Source organism: Sinohyriopsis cumingii, chromosome 4 (assembly GCF_028554795.1).
Source record: "Sinohyriopsis cumingii isolate HCF-2022 chromosome 4, ASM2855479v2, whole genome shotgun sequence".
NCBI lineage: Eukaryota > Metazoa > Mollusca > Bivalvia > Unionida > Unionidae > Sinohyriopsis > Sinohyriopsis cumingii.
Genome location: NC_142964.1, coordinates 132,082,412 through 132,100,891, shown reverse-complemented (window position 1 = coordinate 132,100,891; position 18,480 = coordinate 132,082,412). Strand labels below are relative to the sequence as shown.

The 18,480-nt window shown below is 34.4% G+C and overlaps 1 protein-coding gene across 1 annotated transcript in view; it reads right to left on the bottom strand.

The window, feature by feature from the left end:
• The window catches only part of LOC149802109 (protein disulfide-isomerase A3-like), a 72,727-nt gene that overhangs the window by 36,397 nt on the left and 17,850 nt on the right, over nt 1-18,480 (bottom strand). The window contains exon 7 of the mRNA XM_089956894.1: nt 17,960-18,039. Coding sequence (XP_089813020.1) covers nt 17,960-18,039 — 80 coding nt within the window. The remainder of the gene's footprint in view (nt 1-17,959; nt 18,040-18,480) is intronic.

Genomic DNA, 18,480 nt, shown 5'->3' with positions numbered 1-18,480 from the left:
AAGACTACAAAACTCACTAACAATCAAATTAAATTAAATACAAGTAAAAATAGTATAAATTAAATCTAATATATGTAACAATTGATACATATAAGATCTTCGATGATCGCGTAGGCTTCAATAATTGTTTTTGATGATAAAGATATTTACTAATACCGCGGTTATAATAGTCACATATTCATTTCATATAAATAAAAATAAAGCAGAATTGATAGAACTATTACCTGGCGCTGATAAATCATGGAGTGAATGGACAGTGCAAAAAAAAAAAAAGATTCTCAGTTATTCTGAATCCGCAGACGTTGAATCTAATGATATTTATTATAACAATAATCGAATTTCACAATTATTATCAACAACATCGGTATATGATCGTGTAGCTAGACATAAAATCATTTATCTCAATGGGTGTGATCGTTGTGGTAAAACGACGCGTGCGATTGAATTATTTCTGAAAGTTGTTCAGGAGTAGTTGTGTTAACTCCAAGTCATCGGCTAACCAGTGAAATGAGCGAACGTGGAGTTAAATATCAAATTATCACAGTTTCTTTAGATGGAAAGGAGATGCATTCAATCCTGATCGAATGGGTGAAAAATACGTTCCCAATATCATTATTTGGGTCGAAATATGTACGGTTTCTTTAGAAGTATTAAAAACGTTTCTTCATTGGTTAATGGCTCGGAATACTGCTGTTATTATGTGTGGCGATCATGGTCTCTGCATGAATGGCAAATAAACGTTTGTAGATTATTATGAGGAAATAAACGACGATTACAGAGCCGTTGATGATTCGTTAAAATAGTTTAAGAAGTTAATCACACTACAACCAGATAAAGTTCAGTGTGAAATAATGCGTGAGATAATTTCAGAGGCCTGTTGATTTGATAACTGCAAGTCGGAACATATTTCGTGATTCACTACAGCAGAAATCATTTCTGTTATATGAAGAAAATACTTTAGATCTACCTGTACCATTTTGAAATCGTCCTTTAGGTACACGCAAACAAAATATCGACGATGAAATTTCAGGTTCCCCGTTTTAATGACAATGTTTTAATTTCGGTAAGTGCTGTTGAGAGCGCGTAAACGTTGAACAAAATTCCGTGGACTCTAGGTTATGCTATAGCATTTCATTCGTCAGGGCGCTGGTGCACTGCTTTCACAACGATGAATTTTGTATCCTCAGGAATTCCTTTTAACCGTTCACGTACAAATTCACGTTGAGGAAAAGTTGGATCTAGTCAGTAAATAGCAGGTCTACCAGTGGATCTTACCACGCTGAAATTATGTGTGTGGTCACAATCCAGACAGGGTCAGTCGCTCTTTTTTTAGCCAGTTCAAGTTCACCAGGTTTAAAGAAATTTCTTACAGTCACATTTCCTATTATTGGCTGTTTTGAGAAAGAGTCATGTCGTTGTATTGGTATATTTGTGTGATTACACTGATGGGTTTCATTGCAGGAGTAATCACATTTTATAGCGCAGGTATCATATATTGTAGTCTTGCAATCTCATGTCTTTCTGAACTTTATTAAGTTTTATTTCCTGCGCATACTGATAGCCAAATAACTGCTCAGCAAATGTTCGATTAAATCGTTCAACGATTGCCTGATCACGATGAATTGTGGTATGTACTCATCTGATCTTGACGTTATTGGTGTCGCATCATCGACGTTAGTACACCAAGAAATTCCTTGCCAGGATCAACCTGTACCAACTGTGGCCATCGTATACCACCACGTTGATAAATTCGTATAGACGTAGACGGAACTTCAGCTGCTGTTTTACTTGATAGCGGCTCTGCTATTTATATCTACTTCAACGACGATCAACGCGTATTTGTATGTGCGTGCTTGACGTCTACTTGTTTTAATAGTATCATGTGGTTAAAACAAAATATCTGCCTGATGAACCTCATTGGAAGAACTGACATCACAATGTGCATTCTGAATTTGTTTAGGTGGTATTAGTTAAATTTGCTATATTACCGCGCGTGTTAACCGATATTAAGCAACATGCGACATCTGCTGCATCAGCAAGTTTACTAAACGCTGCTCTACCCCTCCAATATCCTCTTGCGCTATTATAAACCGATTTCATTATTATCGTAGTAATCGACTGACTAATTACCAGCACCTAGCACTAGTTTACATTTCATTTCCGATCTTACCAACACTAGCAAGCAATGGTCTGAGAGACTTATATTTTCACAGACTTTAACGTGTGTATCAACTCCACGTAGCACGTCTCCAATATGTCGATGTTGTAAATCTGGATTTTTATACGCGACATCATGAACGTAGCACGCTTGACAAATCGCATTTATTAGATACTCTCCATTTTATAGACAGTCATGTGCGGTAATTCATGGTGTCACCCCCATGAAACCTCGTTCCTGGACAATACTTCAAAACTTTTATGGACAGTCATTTTGGTGTCACCCCCACTGATGGTGTCACCCGGTGCAATCCGCAACCCTGCACTCCTTCGTGACGGCACTGATTACCATTACAAAAGACCATGGGACGATGAACGGACAAGATTTATACGGACAATAGGTTGGGCCTGAATAGCTACAAAAATAATAGGGGTGTATAACAACAATATGAAAGGAACAGGTGGGTTGACTGGACATTGACGACGATGTTGCAAGTGGTTGACCTGAATCGGGAAAAACAGTGATGGCGGAAGAAAATATAATGAATATCGGGCCCAGACATATAACTGTATAGACATAGAATCACCTACCAAACAATCCATAGTGATGAGAATGCTAATCTAAAATAAATATTTATACAAAACAACACACTCAGCTACAAAATCCGCGTTATTTACTATCAATATATTGTGGAGAAGGACAACTTTATCTACAAAACACACTATTACCTACAATTACATCACGCAAAAGAGTGAGTGGTTATAGTCACACTACTCCACATTCACACAAAACAAACACATTGAGCATGGACAAGGTTTGTTTTTTGTTAAGTGAAAAAATAATCACAAAAACATATACAGAGATAAATCGACACACACTTTTTATTAAGAGATAAGCTTTTTGTTAACGGAAGAAAAGAAACTCACATACAAACGAAAATATAAACGTACGCGAAAGCGCATAAACACTTACAAACACTATTTTCTTAAAGGATGCGATTTTTGTTCGGGGAATTAAACAAACACACACACATACAAACACTTTTTCGTTTAGGTATAAGTATTCTGCTAAGGGAAGAAAAAACTCACGTACACACACACACACACAAACGTACACGAACGCACACAAACACATACAAACATACATACACATGCAAAGATTTTTCTAAAAAATGATGTTTTTTTGCCAAGAAAAGAAAACAAACACACAAACACAACACATAAAAATGTAGACGCGCACACATATATGCACACACAAACGAACGTGTGCATACAAAAACATATACATACACATACACACAAATGAACGCATGCATACAAAAGCGCATACATAAAAACATTAACGAACGCGTGTCTACAAAAATACATACATACATACACGTTTGTTTTAAGGGATTAGCTTTTGTTAAGGGAACGAAACAAACACACAATCACATACAAACTTATGTGCACACACGAACAAAATACAACACACAAACACACAAACAAACGCGTGCATACAAAACACATACATACACACATAAACAAACACTATTTTTATGGGAAAGTTTTCTGTTAAGAGAAGACGCGTACGCGAGCACACAAACAAACTACACACAAACAAAATACACAAACAACGAGTGCATACAAAAACATGCATACACAAACAGAGACACTTTTTTTATTAAGGGTTAGCTTTTTGTTAAGAGAAAGAAACAAACACAAACATACAAACGTACATAGGCATACAAACGTACTTTGGCATGCAAACAAAAAATAGACACACAAACAAAGTACGCATACAAATGCATGCGCGCACACATACACACACAAAAACAAACATATACACACACAAACCTATGCGCACTCACACACACAAACGAACGCGTGCATACTAAAACATACATGCACACTTTTTATTAAGGGATAAGCTTTTTTGTTAAGGAAATATACAAACACACACACGTACAAACGTATGTACGCACACAAACAAAATACACACATCAACAAAATACACACACATACAAACGAACGCGTGCATGCAAAACACATACACACATACACTACATTTTGTGTTGAGGGACAAGTGTTTATTGTTAAGGAAACAACAAACACATTCACAAACACAAACGTACGCGCGCACACAATCACGAGAAATGAATACACACACACACACACACACACACAAAATCACAAAAATACTCCGAGCTTAAGCTGAACCGAGCAGGAGATTTCGAAATTACTTATACCTGTTATTTATATATTTGAGTAGTCACCTGACCTCTTCGATGTAATCCCTTATGTTTTGGAATATTTGGGTTTTATTTAGTTACACATGATCAGGTACGCTATAGCTATGCGGATTAAAAGTGTTGCATGGCTTTAACGTTCCTACGATGTCCTTAAATGTGTCTATATAATATCTCTTTCCTGTGTCCCTATAATTTGGTTTTATTGTGTCGATAAGGTGTCGATAAGTAAGACGAAGAGTCATCTTCGAGAGGCTCCCAGATTTAGCTGAACCGAGCATGAGATATCGTAGTTATTCATAGATGCGTTATTTATAAGTTTGATTAGGTATAACGGTACCAATTGCGCAAGTCCAGGTGGGTGGATCCTAAGGTGTAGGGAAGATTGCATTCCGAAATAAAAAAACAGATACATGCTAACTAGTGCATTGACCTTTGACCTTGTTATTACATAATATGGCATAATGTGATTTATCCCATATCGCCAAAGTGAAATTAGATAAGGGATGATATGAATAAGACACAACTCATAGTTAAAAGAATTCATTTTATTTCTAAATATGATTTTGCTAGTGAAGCAAAAGTATGAAAACAAGAGTTCAAACAGCTCAATGACATTTCTATACACATTCATGTAAGACATAGCTTAGTACTTCATAAAATTCTTTTCACAAGTGATACTAAGTACAATTGCGTAAGTGGGTGGAGCATGAGGTGTATTGAAGATTGCATGCTAAAATAAAGAACAAAACTAGATGTGATTCGTGCATTATGCAAGAGTTGTACTTTCTGTTAAGCTTAAAAGATGTTGAACCTCTTGGCAACATGTGAGTTTATGTTAATTTCTGTCTAGATTATATTTTATATTTTTTATGATTTTTTTTCTAAAATATGGAACACATGGCTGAAAATGTGCCTGTTGTGACTAAATAACTCTTACCCCTGTCTAGTTCCAGTAGAGTTATCTCTCTTTAATGCAATGGAGTAAATGGCGGTTCTGTCCTTGTCAAATTGACAATCTAACGCTGCTCTCTAGAAAAGTGTGTGACATGTACGCTAAAGTAGGATAGAAAATATATGTATTTCCCCAAACATAAGCAATAAGGTCTATGGAAAAACAATTGGTACTTATATACCATTAGCCAACTACATTTTGTATCCATTGGATTTGTATGTCTATCTTTTCTCTCTATAGTGTCCCTAAAGTATCGCTAAGTATGCAAATTGTATGTCCCTATGTCTATGTCCTTATTTGTGTATTGAATGGTCAATGTTTGCTTGAAACTAAGTGGCGGACCTGAATACGCGTTACTATAGGTAGATAGGTAGCTAAAATGAATTTCATAGGGACAAAGGTATTTTATAATGACAAACAAAGACCAATTCACACACACACACACACACACACACACACACACCAAACGTTATTTGCTTTCTTCGAATGTAAACGAAGAAGATGAAATCCCACAAAAGGACTATCCGTTACACCACATAAAATAATATCCATCACATTATTTATCTCAGAATTTAAATGAAGAAGATGATGAAATCCCACAAAAGGACTATCCGTTACACCACATAAAACAATATCCATCACATTATTTATCTCAGAATTTAAATGAAGAAGATGAAATCCCACAAAAGGACTATCCGTTACACCACAAAAATAATATCCATTTCACCACTATGCTATCAAAATATATGCTCACTATCCAAAACGATTTGTATTCGCTGAGAATGGGAGAAAAGGAGACGAAATCTCACAAAATATTTATCCTTTACACACAAAATACTATCCATTACGTCCACTATACCATCCATTATATCATACCCACTATCCAATTGCCCTCTTTTAGTTTAAAATGTGAGAATAGGAGATACAGTTTAATAACTTAACCTGTCTCTTGCATTACAAAACATAATATTCATTAAACAGTCTGTATCATTCATCACCCCACACACGAGTGGAACAGTTAGTTGAAATCTATGTCAGTGATTCCTAAGACGACATGAATGAGCCTGCATCAATGTCCGCCACTTCTGTCACAAAACTATGAGAGTCCTGATTTAGCCCAAATAATTTGGTTCGTCCCCCTTAATTTATTGTCAAATTTTAGAGACCTCAACACGCACTTACAGAAAATTGAAAACGAAGGATTACTCCACACTATGAAATAAAAGAAGTTCAAGTATTGTGTAAAACTTAGCCAAATTAAAGTGTATTATCAAGATGAAACGATGACACCTTTCAAAGAGAAAGCAGATACCAAGCGACAATAGCGATCCATCTCACACTATACTTTCCAGATGTGTTTGTGCTAGCGATCTTGAAGAGGATATGATTACCTCATATTCATTGCCATCTACATCCACTGCAGAGAGATGGTGAGACGTTGAGAGAGAAAAAACGGTTGTAAATATCATAGGATGACAAAATCAACAAAATCAGTGAATACAGAAATTATTTTGGTTCCTCATCGAAGTTATGTTTTACAACCTTGTAATCTAAAAGTGACTTGCAGAAACAAATTGAGAACGATGGCATACATCTACACAGATAAATTTAACGGTTTAAGTCGATGGTTACTATGTATTAGTATGTAATGTTCATGTGAAATTTTGGTACAAACGAAATCTAACACACACACACACACACACACACACACACACAAACGCACGTGCGCGCGCGTACAGACGTGCTACTGCATTGGGTGCCAGTAGAAAGGGGACTAGTGATGTGAAAGATGGACAGACTGACCTAACGTTACATTGCATAGAGAAAGAAAGAATGGAAAAAAGACGGAAATATTTTTTAAAAAGTATTAGAGAACAATGATAATTAAGATAACGATATGTTTGTTCTATGTGAGAAATGTTCATAGACAATTGTTTTCATTCTACCATAACATTTGTTGGATATCCCAATTTAGGAGATGTCATATTTGGCAGCACACACTACAAACAATGTGGCAAAGTTTCCAATTAAACTGCGGACATCACCAAAACAAAAGTCTGGTTCTACTGCATTCTTAAGCAACGGAGAGAAAAATAATATAACAAATATTGTTAAATTTTCTGAACGCACGTTTTGGTTTTAGAATGAGAGTTTACAATAGGGAGTATCATAGAATGCAGTGAAACTTGAGTTATTTTTTTAAAAATACATGTGTTTGTTTCCTTTCTTAAAAATGGTATATATAATGTTATAATCTTTTTCCGTGACATATGGCAGTGCCAAATAGAGTACATAATGTGTACAAGTTCAAGTCAATTCAAGATTTTATAGCATTCAACGATTTACGTATGGCAAGAAATTTCTCGACAAATTTTAGGGTGTAAGTGTTTGAGGGAGGGAGATTACGTTATTCCTAGTTTAAAAAAATATCACGACACTTACATTTGTTTTTATGGTGGAAAGTTTAACATAGGTTTGTCGGGCATTCCCATTGTCCATAAACAACCATATTAACAACTAAAATTGGAGCATACATGGCGGCCCCTATGCATACTTGTATTAGTCCTGGACAGCAACAGGAACATAGTGAATGCTGTCACGTGTATATACATATATATATATAGATATGGCTGATTGTGGGCTTGAACAGGTCGGACCATATTTTTATTTTTCCTGGCCAAGTATTTTACATCTTTATTTATAATATAACTCATCTTCTGATATTTCTTTGTAGCGTAGTGCCTGATAGATTTATTCTTCGATCAGTCTGGTATTTCCATTGATGAAGACGAAGGTCTCACTGTGCCTATCAGCCATTATTACCGTGTCAACACTATTTATCGAATTTTAATTAAGGAAACCGACGATGGTCGTACTGGCATAGAAGCTTGAAGCTTATGTGTCAACGATGAGGCTATCACATTGGATGGTGTCTCCAAATGCAAATATAGAGGCAAAGCTTGTTGTCAAGCTTTAGTAAGATACGTTACTAAGAGACTGCAAACTACTTTCATTATGTGCCGTTATAACTTAGGAATAAGGTTTATATTGGCACATTAGCAATCATGAATAGCTAACCCTAACGCTACTCTAGCAACCATGTAAAGCTAAACAGTAGTGATGGGGAACAATACAGTATCAGTTAACTTGTATGTTAAATTTGGAGGTTTGCACAATAGCCTCAAAATGTATAGCCTCACGTAGACTTCTGTGTTAAATTTATGGAGTTGCGCTATAGCTTCACAATAGAAAATGGAACAGTGTGGGTATGTTTAGACTCAAGGGAAATGTAACAGGGGTGACATCAAGTTACTGTACACTGGCAACAATGTTGCAAGTGGCTGAAGTCCATCAGTCGGAATAGTGACTCTAGGGACATTAAAAAAATATAAATCTATCACAATAAAAATGGACTCAACCTTTTCTTGTCCAGAGAGAATATATATATATATTTTCAAGGCAACGGAGTGGCCCTGTAAAGAGCATTAATGTTTCATGTTTCATCTTTGTCTTCTAATTTCTATCTTCTTATCTTCTCCTCCACCAAGATCTAATTTTCTGCACGACATTCTTCTTCTTCTTCTCATCTTTCATCGAGTCTCCTTCGCCCTTTACCTCTATATCCTCTCTCTTTTCCTCTTTTCGTTATCCTTATTTTTCATTATTTGTCATTCCATATTCTCATGCTCTGTTTTTCTCTCTGTGTCTTGTTTAGTTAGATCTCAATGCTCCTTCTTGGCATAGACTAGTACCAGACAATTGGGCTTTCCTCCTGGGGATAACAAGTTTGCTAAAATAATTCATAAAACTTTGTTTCTTAAATTTACATTCCCATAGTTTCAGAATTTATGAATCCCAAATATTAGTTCACATTTTAGAAATCTTTAGTGAAATCCAAGTTTTTTACAATGTCATCTAAAATGGAGATTTTGATTTCGAATCCTTCCCAGGAGCAGCTAGACTTCTTGAAAATAGACGAATGGCTTCAGCTTTCCAGAAAATATGATCTTTCAGAGTCAAACGCTTCTTTAACAAAGCAAGTAATAAGAAATTGATCCAGTACATGGTGAAAAAAATGTTTTGAATAACTGTGCTTTGGATTTGATTAGTAAGTCTGAATTAGACTCTAACATAAAAGTAAATGAATTAAAATTAAAATACAAGATTGAGAGAGAGAGAGAGAGAGAGAGAGAGAGAGAGAGAGAGAGAGAAATGCAGTTACAAAAATAATAAAAAGAGATGCAAATGCAATTGGAGAGGGAGGAGAGATAGAGAAACAAATGCAAATGTAATTGGAGAAAGAGGAATGCGAGAGAGAGAGATAAATGCAAATTCAAATGCAAAAGAAAACGAAAAAAGAGAATTTCAATTTCGTTTAAAATAATTAGAGGTGGCAAGTGAAAAGCATATCCCCACTTTACATACAAAGTGAAGTTTTTATGTTGTTAGGAATTTTATGTTAGTGCTACATTTTAGATAAAAAGAAGTAGATACATATTTTCCTCATTGAGACAAAGTTGCTGAAAATTTGAAATGGCAAAGAGAGCATTGGACACTTTTATTACAAAGTTCACTTTTTGAGAAAACCCGAGAAATCTAAGCTTCCCTATCAGTACATCAAAGTGCTGACTATGAACTGGTTAAGCAATGGATCTTAAAAGGTTACGATTTTGTGCCGAAGTCTTATCGGCAAAAATTCATTAAGCTATTACAAAATAAAATGGCCAGACTTATGTTGAATTTGCATGGGACAAATCAAGAAAATTTGAAAGGTGGTGTTCTTCTATAAAGGTTAAGAAAGATTACGAAAATTTCAGGTAGCTACTATTACTTGAAGAGCCCAAGAATTGCGTCCACGGTGACGTTAATACTAATCTTGATGAGCATAATGTCGAAACATTAGAAAATGCTGCTCGTACTGCTGATGAGTATTTATTAGCTTAATTCTTCGTTTGCTAGTAAGTCTTCCACTCAGCAGTCTTCTGGTTAAAGTGTATTCCAGCCTAATACGAGCCCTTCCAAATCTCAATCTGGAACAAGTTTTAGAAATCAAGTTTCTGTTAATATCGATCAGAAGACCTAATCTTCTCCTACATGCACCTATTGCATGGAGACTGGACACGTTATTTCGGATTGCTTCAAATTAAAACCTAAGCATCAGAATCACGACAAACCTTATCCAAATGATCTTATTGCTAAGAGGTCAAGGTCAAGGTTATGTTTTGAGTGCAATACATTTGTTGGGTCTAATAAACACGAGTATGATTATATTATTTAGAATTATGAACCATTCCTGTCGAGGGTGTGTGTATGTGTGTGTTTGTGATTATGATTTTTAACGTAGCTTTAACCATTTTTAAGTCATATAGCTACGATGTATGCAGTGTGGCAGTTTATAGTGATGTTTCCCACAGGGTCATCATGCCACATACATATAGCATGATGTCCCACCCAGTCACATTGTCCTGACACAAGGCCGACCAGTCCTAACACTAACCTCTTAATGCTGAGCGCCTAGCGAGGCAGCTGTTAGTACCATTTATGTAAGTCTTTGTTATGACTCGGCCGTGGTTCGAACCCACGACCTCCCGCTTCCGAGGCGGACGCTCTAACCACTAGGCCTATTCATGTCTACGGGTTCTATATCACTCTTGGGTGATATTGCAAATCCCATCTCTATTAAAATTTTAAGGTACACAGGAGCTTCTCTGAGACTTTTATTGTCAGTTATTTTGCCTTTTTCTGATAAGTCTTCTTCTAATGAGAGTGTTCGTATTCATGGAGTGCGGCTTTGTTATGCAAATTTGTCATCAGACTTAGGCTCGGGATTCTTATGAGAAAATGGAAACCCATAAGGTACCTGCTGATTTCGAGTAGTCCGTGAACTATCAAATTGTAGTTCCAAAAATCATACATACATGACATTCTTAGTTTCGTCCATGAAACTCCTTTTGCTGGTCATTTAACGATTAATACGACTTATCGCAAGATCTTGAATACTTGTATGTGTCAAAATTTAAATGTGATGTTTGTAAATCCTGAAGATCTTGTCACGAATGTCTAATGATAGGAAAAACCAATCAGAAGATACCTACGGATCACAAGTAACATATTACTCCATTTGAAGAACCGTTTAGAAGAATATTACTTGTTGACCATAATGTGTGCGCCAACAATATTTTACAGCGACAAATCCTTTGAGTAACATTGAATCTAAAACATCAGGAAAAGCTTTGATAAAGATTTTGTTTATCAATTGGGCCTTCCCAAATCTGTTCAATCTGATAAAGGGTCAAATTGTATGTCTGGAATTTTCCACCTAGATATGCTTGATATTGTCATTCAGCAATTCAATTCAAAAGTTAAATTAAGGTTCGACAGAACAATAATGGAGCGAATTGTACAGTTTTGATAATAGAGTTCTATCTCTTTTGCTTATTCTTCGAAATATTTTTCAGACTAGGTTTTATGTCCTTTACAAAGTTGCTAAGCATATGAATGAGTTAAATTACAATAATATTACTCCTGGGATGCAAATTAATCAAGAGAGTACCAAATAGGTCGAGAGAGATAGCCAGGTTAATCATGCAAACAATTTAGTTATACTTGTACCTCTCACTGAGGATGTAAGCGAAGGAATGCTATCGAACTGTACTGATTTTGGAGTTAAACAAAATCGGAATTCAGAAGTTCTGAATAACCTGAACAAAAATCATTCACATTTGTAGCATCAAGAAAAGAATGAACTTAAAAAGTTATTACTTGAATATGAGCACTTATTTCCAGATATTCCTACAAGAACAAGTACAATCTATCATGACATTGAAATTTTAAATTCCAAACCTATGAAACAACACTCGTACCTGATGAACCCTATCAAAATGGAATGCTTGAAAAAAGAAATTCAGTATTTGATATAGAATGATTTCATTGAGCTCAGTAATAGGGACCGCATTTCACAAAGTATACTTGTTCCAAAACAAGATAATAAAATCTGCATGTGTACTAATTATGGAAAGGTGAACAGTGTGACTAAAACAATTTCATTTCCATTACCAAGAATCGACGAGTGTATAGATAAGATTGGAAGTGCAAAGTATGTCAGCAAATATAAATTTTCTGAAATGATTATGGCAAATTCCACTGACGGATAAGGCGATTTTAGTGACCACAATATTTTTAAGGTTGAGTTTGTTTTTCCATGAACAAAATATTAATATCAAGTACATCAAGAGAAAAGACAGTATAACAGCGGATACATTTTCAACTGCATAGAAGTATATTTCTTATGTATGATTTGTGGTATTCATATGATTTCATCTTTTTTTTTAAAAACCAAATCTTTCTTTATCTTTATGAGGGGAACTGTTATGCGTCTTTAATTGAATTGCTTGTTTGTTAGTTTTAATTTTTTAAAATATTTTTACATACTTTGTAATATAACATTTTATGCTGCATTTGACCGTGTCAAAAACTGAGTTAATTTCTCCTTGACCTGATTGACTTCTTATGTTCATTTTATGTAAACAACTAATAATATGTACATTATTCTCTATATGTATCAACTTAATATCAAGATTTTTTATTTAGTTAAACAAGAATGAATAAGTATGTTGATTTGGGTCAGGTTTATGAAGTTTCCTATGCGACTTTTACAGGGTATTGTGTTGTAGATAAACAAGGCTCATTGGATCATTCTTGACGGTTATTTTCCACTAGGTAATTTTTTAAAAAGATGTTAATTGTTTCCTGAGGCCAAGTAGTGAGCAAACTAATCTTATGATTGTGAGGATTCGGTGGGTGATCGTGCTTTACCATCTGGCACCTTGAAGTTGTATCATGTTATGTATAGTTCGGGCTGAATTTTATTTTGTACAAATGATTCAATTGAAGTGATAATGTTCTGTTGAAATTCAATCGTCCTCTGATAAAATGCATGGATACAGAAATTCACAGGAATTCATACTGAATTCAAACCTGGAATTATATTTCTGTGATTCAACAAAAGACTGTTGACACATCAGCACTACATAAACTATAACTGACCCGTCATCGCCTTCAATTTTAGATCTCATCCGGACTTGTACTGAGTTTTATTCAGGACATTATTTTATTAGGACTTATGTCTGTAATCATTTGATCCTTTGATTATTTGGGATTTATTTCGCAATACTATAAGTTTTTTTTCATTTTCACCCTGTATTCTAGGGAAAGAAATATATTTGCTAAACTTCACAAAGATTGTTTTCTTTAAATCTTCCTTGGTACTTATTTTGAGAGCATATACACGTAACAATTCACCACACTATCTTATTTGTAATTTGTTCACTTTGTGTTTAAGGAAAACAATTATATATTATTATATACAAAACTTGGGTTTCTCTCTCTTTTTTGTTACTTCTGTTAAGACCATAGAGTTGTAACAAGATACAGTTGTAGAGAATTATATATTTACATTATTAATTGAAATATAAAGTGACCATTTACATTCTGAACTAAAGATTAATTTGGGCTTATTGAGAACGCATTCAAAGACATGCTCGATTCTGTCATTCTGATTTATTTCACGTTCAAATCTGTTGGTAAATCCGCACATCAATAATATTGATACAACTGCCCATTCATATATCAGCGATATGAACAGGTGATGAACAAATTCTGTTTCGCCTAAATTTATGTACCCTTGAAAAAAATTACAGGAGATTCTCCTTGCATTGATGACTATATACTTCATTCACACATTATTCTGTCTCAACATAAACAATAGTACTGAGAGACTACAAGTGCATGGAAGAAATTAAACAAAGCGGTATAATCCTTTACGCTGGTCGAATTTCTTTCTCAATTGAACATAATTTTTAAAAAATCGCGTTTGCTGCAGTACATAGTGGAAAGACATTCTAAACTATTGTTACTAAACCAAATAGACAATATACATTTTACTTGCTATAACACTGAAGATGTGGTCCATTACTGTCGACTGAGATATATACGAAAATACGTTATAGCGATAAATGGGTATGTATTAAACAATATTATATCGAAAACCACATTATAGAAGGAATAAGCAAATATGGACGAACATGAGACTGGAAAACATTGCCTTATAAACGAATAAAGCTATATAATACAATACATTAAGTTGTTTTGTTTCAGACCATATTGTGATTGATTTGATTGAACTATTCATGCACAATTGAGTGAATTTTTGGCCTCATGCTCTAGAGCGGAACTGATTATGTCCGGAATCGAATTATAATGAAACTAATTATAACGTTGAAGAACTATAACAACATTAATTAGATCAAATGAATATGAAATCAATGCATATGCTAGTGAAGATAATTCAAAGCAAGGTGTAAGTGCGCTTTCAGCATATTAAGGCTCGGTCTTGTTCCACTTTCAGTTTCTGGTGTATCCCTCGAGTCCATTTGTTGATTCTTTAGCTATGAACTTTATAAGCGCATCAACCTCCAGTGCATCCTGACATATAAAGAGAATTTATTATTTTGCTTATGCATTTATTTCTCCTACTTATTAGACAAAATAGCATACAATCCTAAATTGTAACATTTGCTTTTACGGACTAGATGTGATATCCATTGTAAACTGAAATATAGTTCATGTTAATGAATTCCCAAAAATCATTAGATTCCAGTCATTCCCAATATGCGACCCAGTGTAGCCTTTTAACAAATAAAGCGGGATGCAGTTTCCCACAAGGGCACATTAAAGAGCTAACCTGCTTTGATGCTCTTCAATATTTTAGCAGTGATAGTGTATTCTTCAAAATGTTGCCAGTGAGAGATATACTTCAAAATGTTGTCAATGATAGATAAATATTCTTCAAATGTTGGCAGTGATAGCGTATTCTTCAATATTTTAGCAATGATAGTGTATTCTTCAATATTTGGCAGTATAGAGTATTCTTCAAAATGTTGCCAGTGACAGATATGCTTCAAAATGTTGCCGGTGATATATATTTTTCAAAATGATGGCAATGATAATGTATTCTTGAAAATGTTGGCAGTGATTGTGACTTATTGAATACTGTAGCAGTGATAGTATATTCTTCAATATTTTAGCAGTGATAGTGTATTTGTCAAAATGTTTCCATTGATAGATATTCTTCAAAATGTTGCCAGTGATTGATATTCTTCAAACTGTTGGCTGTGACAGTGTATTCTTCACAATGTTGGCAGTGAAAGCGTATTCTTCAATATTTTAGCAGTGTTAGTGTATTCTTAAAAATGGTGGCAGTGATAGTGTATTCTTCAAAATGTTGGCAATACAACCCTATTAAATAAGGTTAACCTACTCCCACCCCCACCTAGATCATCCCACAAGGCCCAGATGCTTAGCATACAGTTATATAGGACCAATTATATATTGCAAGTATTTTTTTCAAAACAAGTCCCGTGTTTATTCTAGTATCTATTCAATTGGCATCGTCATAATAAGATTGATTTCAAGATTGTGAACCTATCGAATTTTTTCCATTTATAAGGAATACATGCAAACTTTAAATTGATATGACAATATGTTCATAGTGAAACGTTGTAATAAAACTTGTAAGATAGCCACCAAAGCGGCAATTGTTTAGCTCAATTTTTCATAATGCTTTAAATATGAACCGTGATCAGTGATTTTAAAACTCACCTCTACTGGCAGTTCTTTCCAGTAACAGTTTCAAACAAAATCACTAGTTCACACCATATTCACACTAAAGTCAGTTTAGCGTTTTTAAAACGAAATATTTTCTATAATTTGATCCTATCTGCTGATACAGCAATCCAGACACCCATCTACCTACCTAAGTAAAGTGACAGTACATAAATGACCTAAAGGGATATTCCTCCAAATGGTTTAGCAGTAGCAATATCAAAAATATGCTGATTGAACATCGGATGCCAATTGAGAGACATTTCACCATTACATAAGGTCTTCAATTCTGTTACCAGTGGAGTTTAAATGTGAAGCCAAATTTGGCATAAATGTGGAAAGAATGGCACTTGCAAACCGCTTTTAAAAGCGACTGACACTATAGACATAATGTTTCAAAACATGTTGCACGGGGTTCCATCTCACAGATCCTTAGAATATGTGTTATCATTCGTCTCAAACCCGAATACTAAAGGATATTTCTGGATCTGTCTTCCCATAGTTTACCTTCCATCCCACCCATAGCTATAATTCAAAACAACTGTTAAACCGTGTACTATTGAGGGATTAACAACAATTAGGAAGGGTATGGTAGTTATCGTAAGCTTAATACACGAAACAACAATTCCATAGACTGGCATGTTTTGTCTTTTCCACCTATGCGTATTTATGATACGTCATTGTCGCTTCAAAATAACGCTAGTGTAGCATCAGGTATGTAATTTGTAGTACCCTCTATAACTAATAGACTTATGACATTTCATGTCTGTATTATGTAACAGTGTCATACAAGGTTTCGTGACTTATTTATATAACAATGTCACAAAATGTTTCATGATGTTTTTCTGTAAACGTGTCCCCACTGTTTCATGACTATATCATGAAACTGTCACAGTTAAATGACTGTATTATATAATAGTGTCAAACAAGGTGTCATGACTGTATTATGCAATTGTGTCAAAACAGTTTCATAAAACTATTCTTGACTGTATTATGTAACAGTGTCACACACACTGAACTTAATGCAAGCATTAATGTTGACGTATCAGTTAATTACAATGACGTCGGAAGAGTGATACCTATGTCTCGCCAATGCTTCACACGATAAGCAAAACCTGTCACATATTAATACATTCTGAATTATTAATACTTACATTATAAAGCTTTGGATTTTTCTTATTTCCCTTAGGAGCAAAATATATTAATGGGAACCTGAAATAGGACAGAGATGAGAGATGTTGAAACCAAGCAAAACGTAAACAAGAATTTCAACTTTGAAATAAAGTGAAACCTTTGAGATAACAAATTTCATAATTCCTTCGGATTCACCGTTAACACGGAAAAGCCTGCAAAATGTATTAATTATAAACCACGCAATGGTATATTACACCTTACCGAAGCATGGTCGACTCATACAATCTGGATAACATATTCTTAACTTTTGTCAGCCGAGTCAAATTGGTTTTGTCTATAATCGAATGTTTACTACAGGACCTACATTGTAGAAGAAAAATAGCTTTTATATTATTTCTAATTAATAACGAGAAATATATAGCGTTTCAGATTCAAAATTCATTATTAAATATGATTTAGAAAGAGATAAGCATTTACAAAATTTCGTACAATATATCCAGAGTATACTAAATCTCATATAAAGAGTAAATTAAATTCCTTAATTTGGTCCATTCATGTTCAGTATGTTGTAAACAAAGTCCTTGAAGACATTTTTATTTGTAGCAATGGCGGCTATATTTGATGGCACATTGGCAACAACTGTATCAATTGGCATAAAATGTATAGTGCAATACAGCCCATATGATGTACATATTGTAAATCAGGAATTGACACTTTTTACCTAATATGATTTATTTTCTAAATCAACTTAAACTGTATACTGTTTTATATTTGTTATCTCGTGATCTAATCATATTTTCTTTTCTCAAAACATGACACTCACATTGAGTATTCATATGGCTTTGGCAGCTCATTAACCGTGGCATCCATCTTGGCAATGGTCAGCTCTGGTTGATCTTTCAACTGTAAGCAAATATTAATTAATTGATATGTATGGTAATATCTTCTAAACTATAACATGGACATCACGTTACACAAATGTCATTCTAAACTTTAACATGGACATAATGTTACACAAATATGTCATTCTAAACTATAACATAGACCACACGTTACACTGATCTATCACATAACAATATATTTATTATTTACAATATTTTACTTTTCACTTGACCTTACAACCAGGTAAGCTATAAAATTGTTTAACTCTTGTAAAAATATAGGAAGTACAATTACAATAATGTACTTAGATTTCTAGATCTAGCAAAATATCTCATTTATATGCGGTGACTTCACCTTTATGGAACTTTAATATGACGATGATGATCTAAGTAGGGCACATTCCGATTGGAATTAGCTCCCCTTAATGGTAACAAGCTCTGCCAATCAAATCCAATATTATCT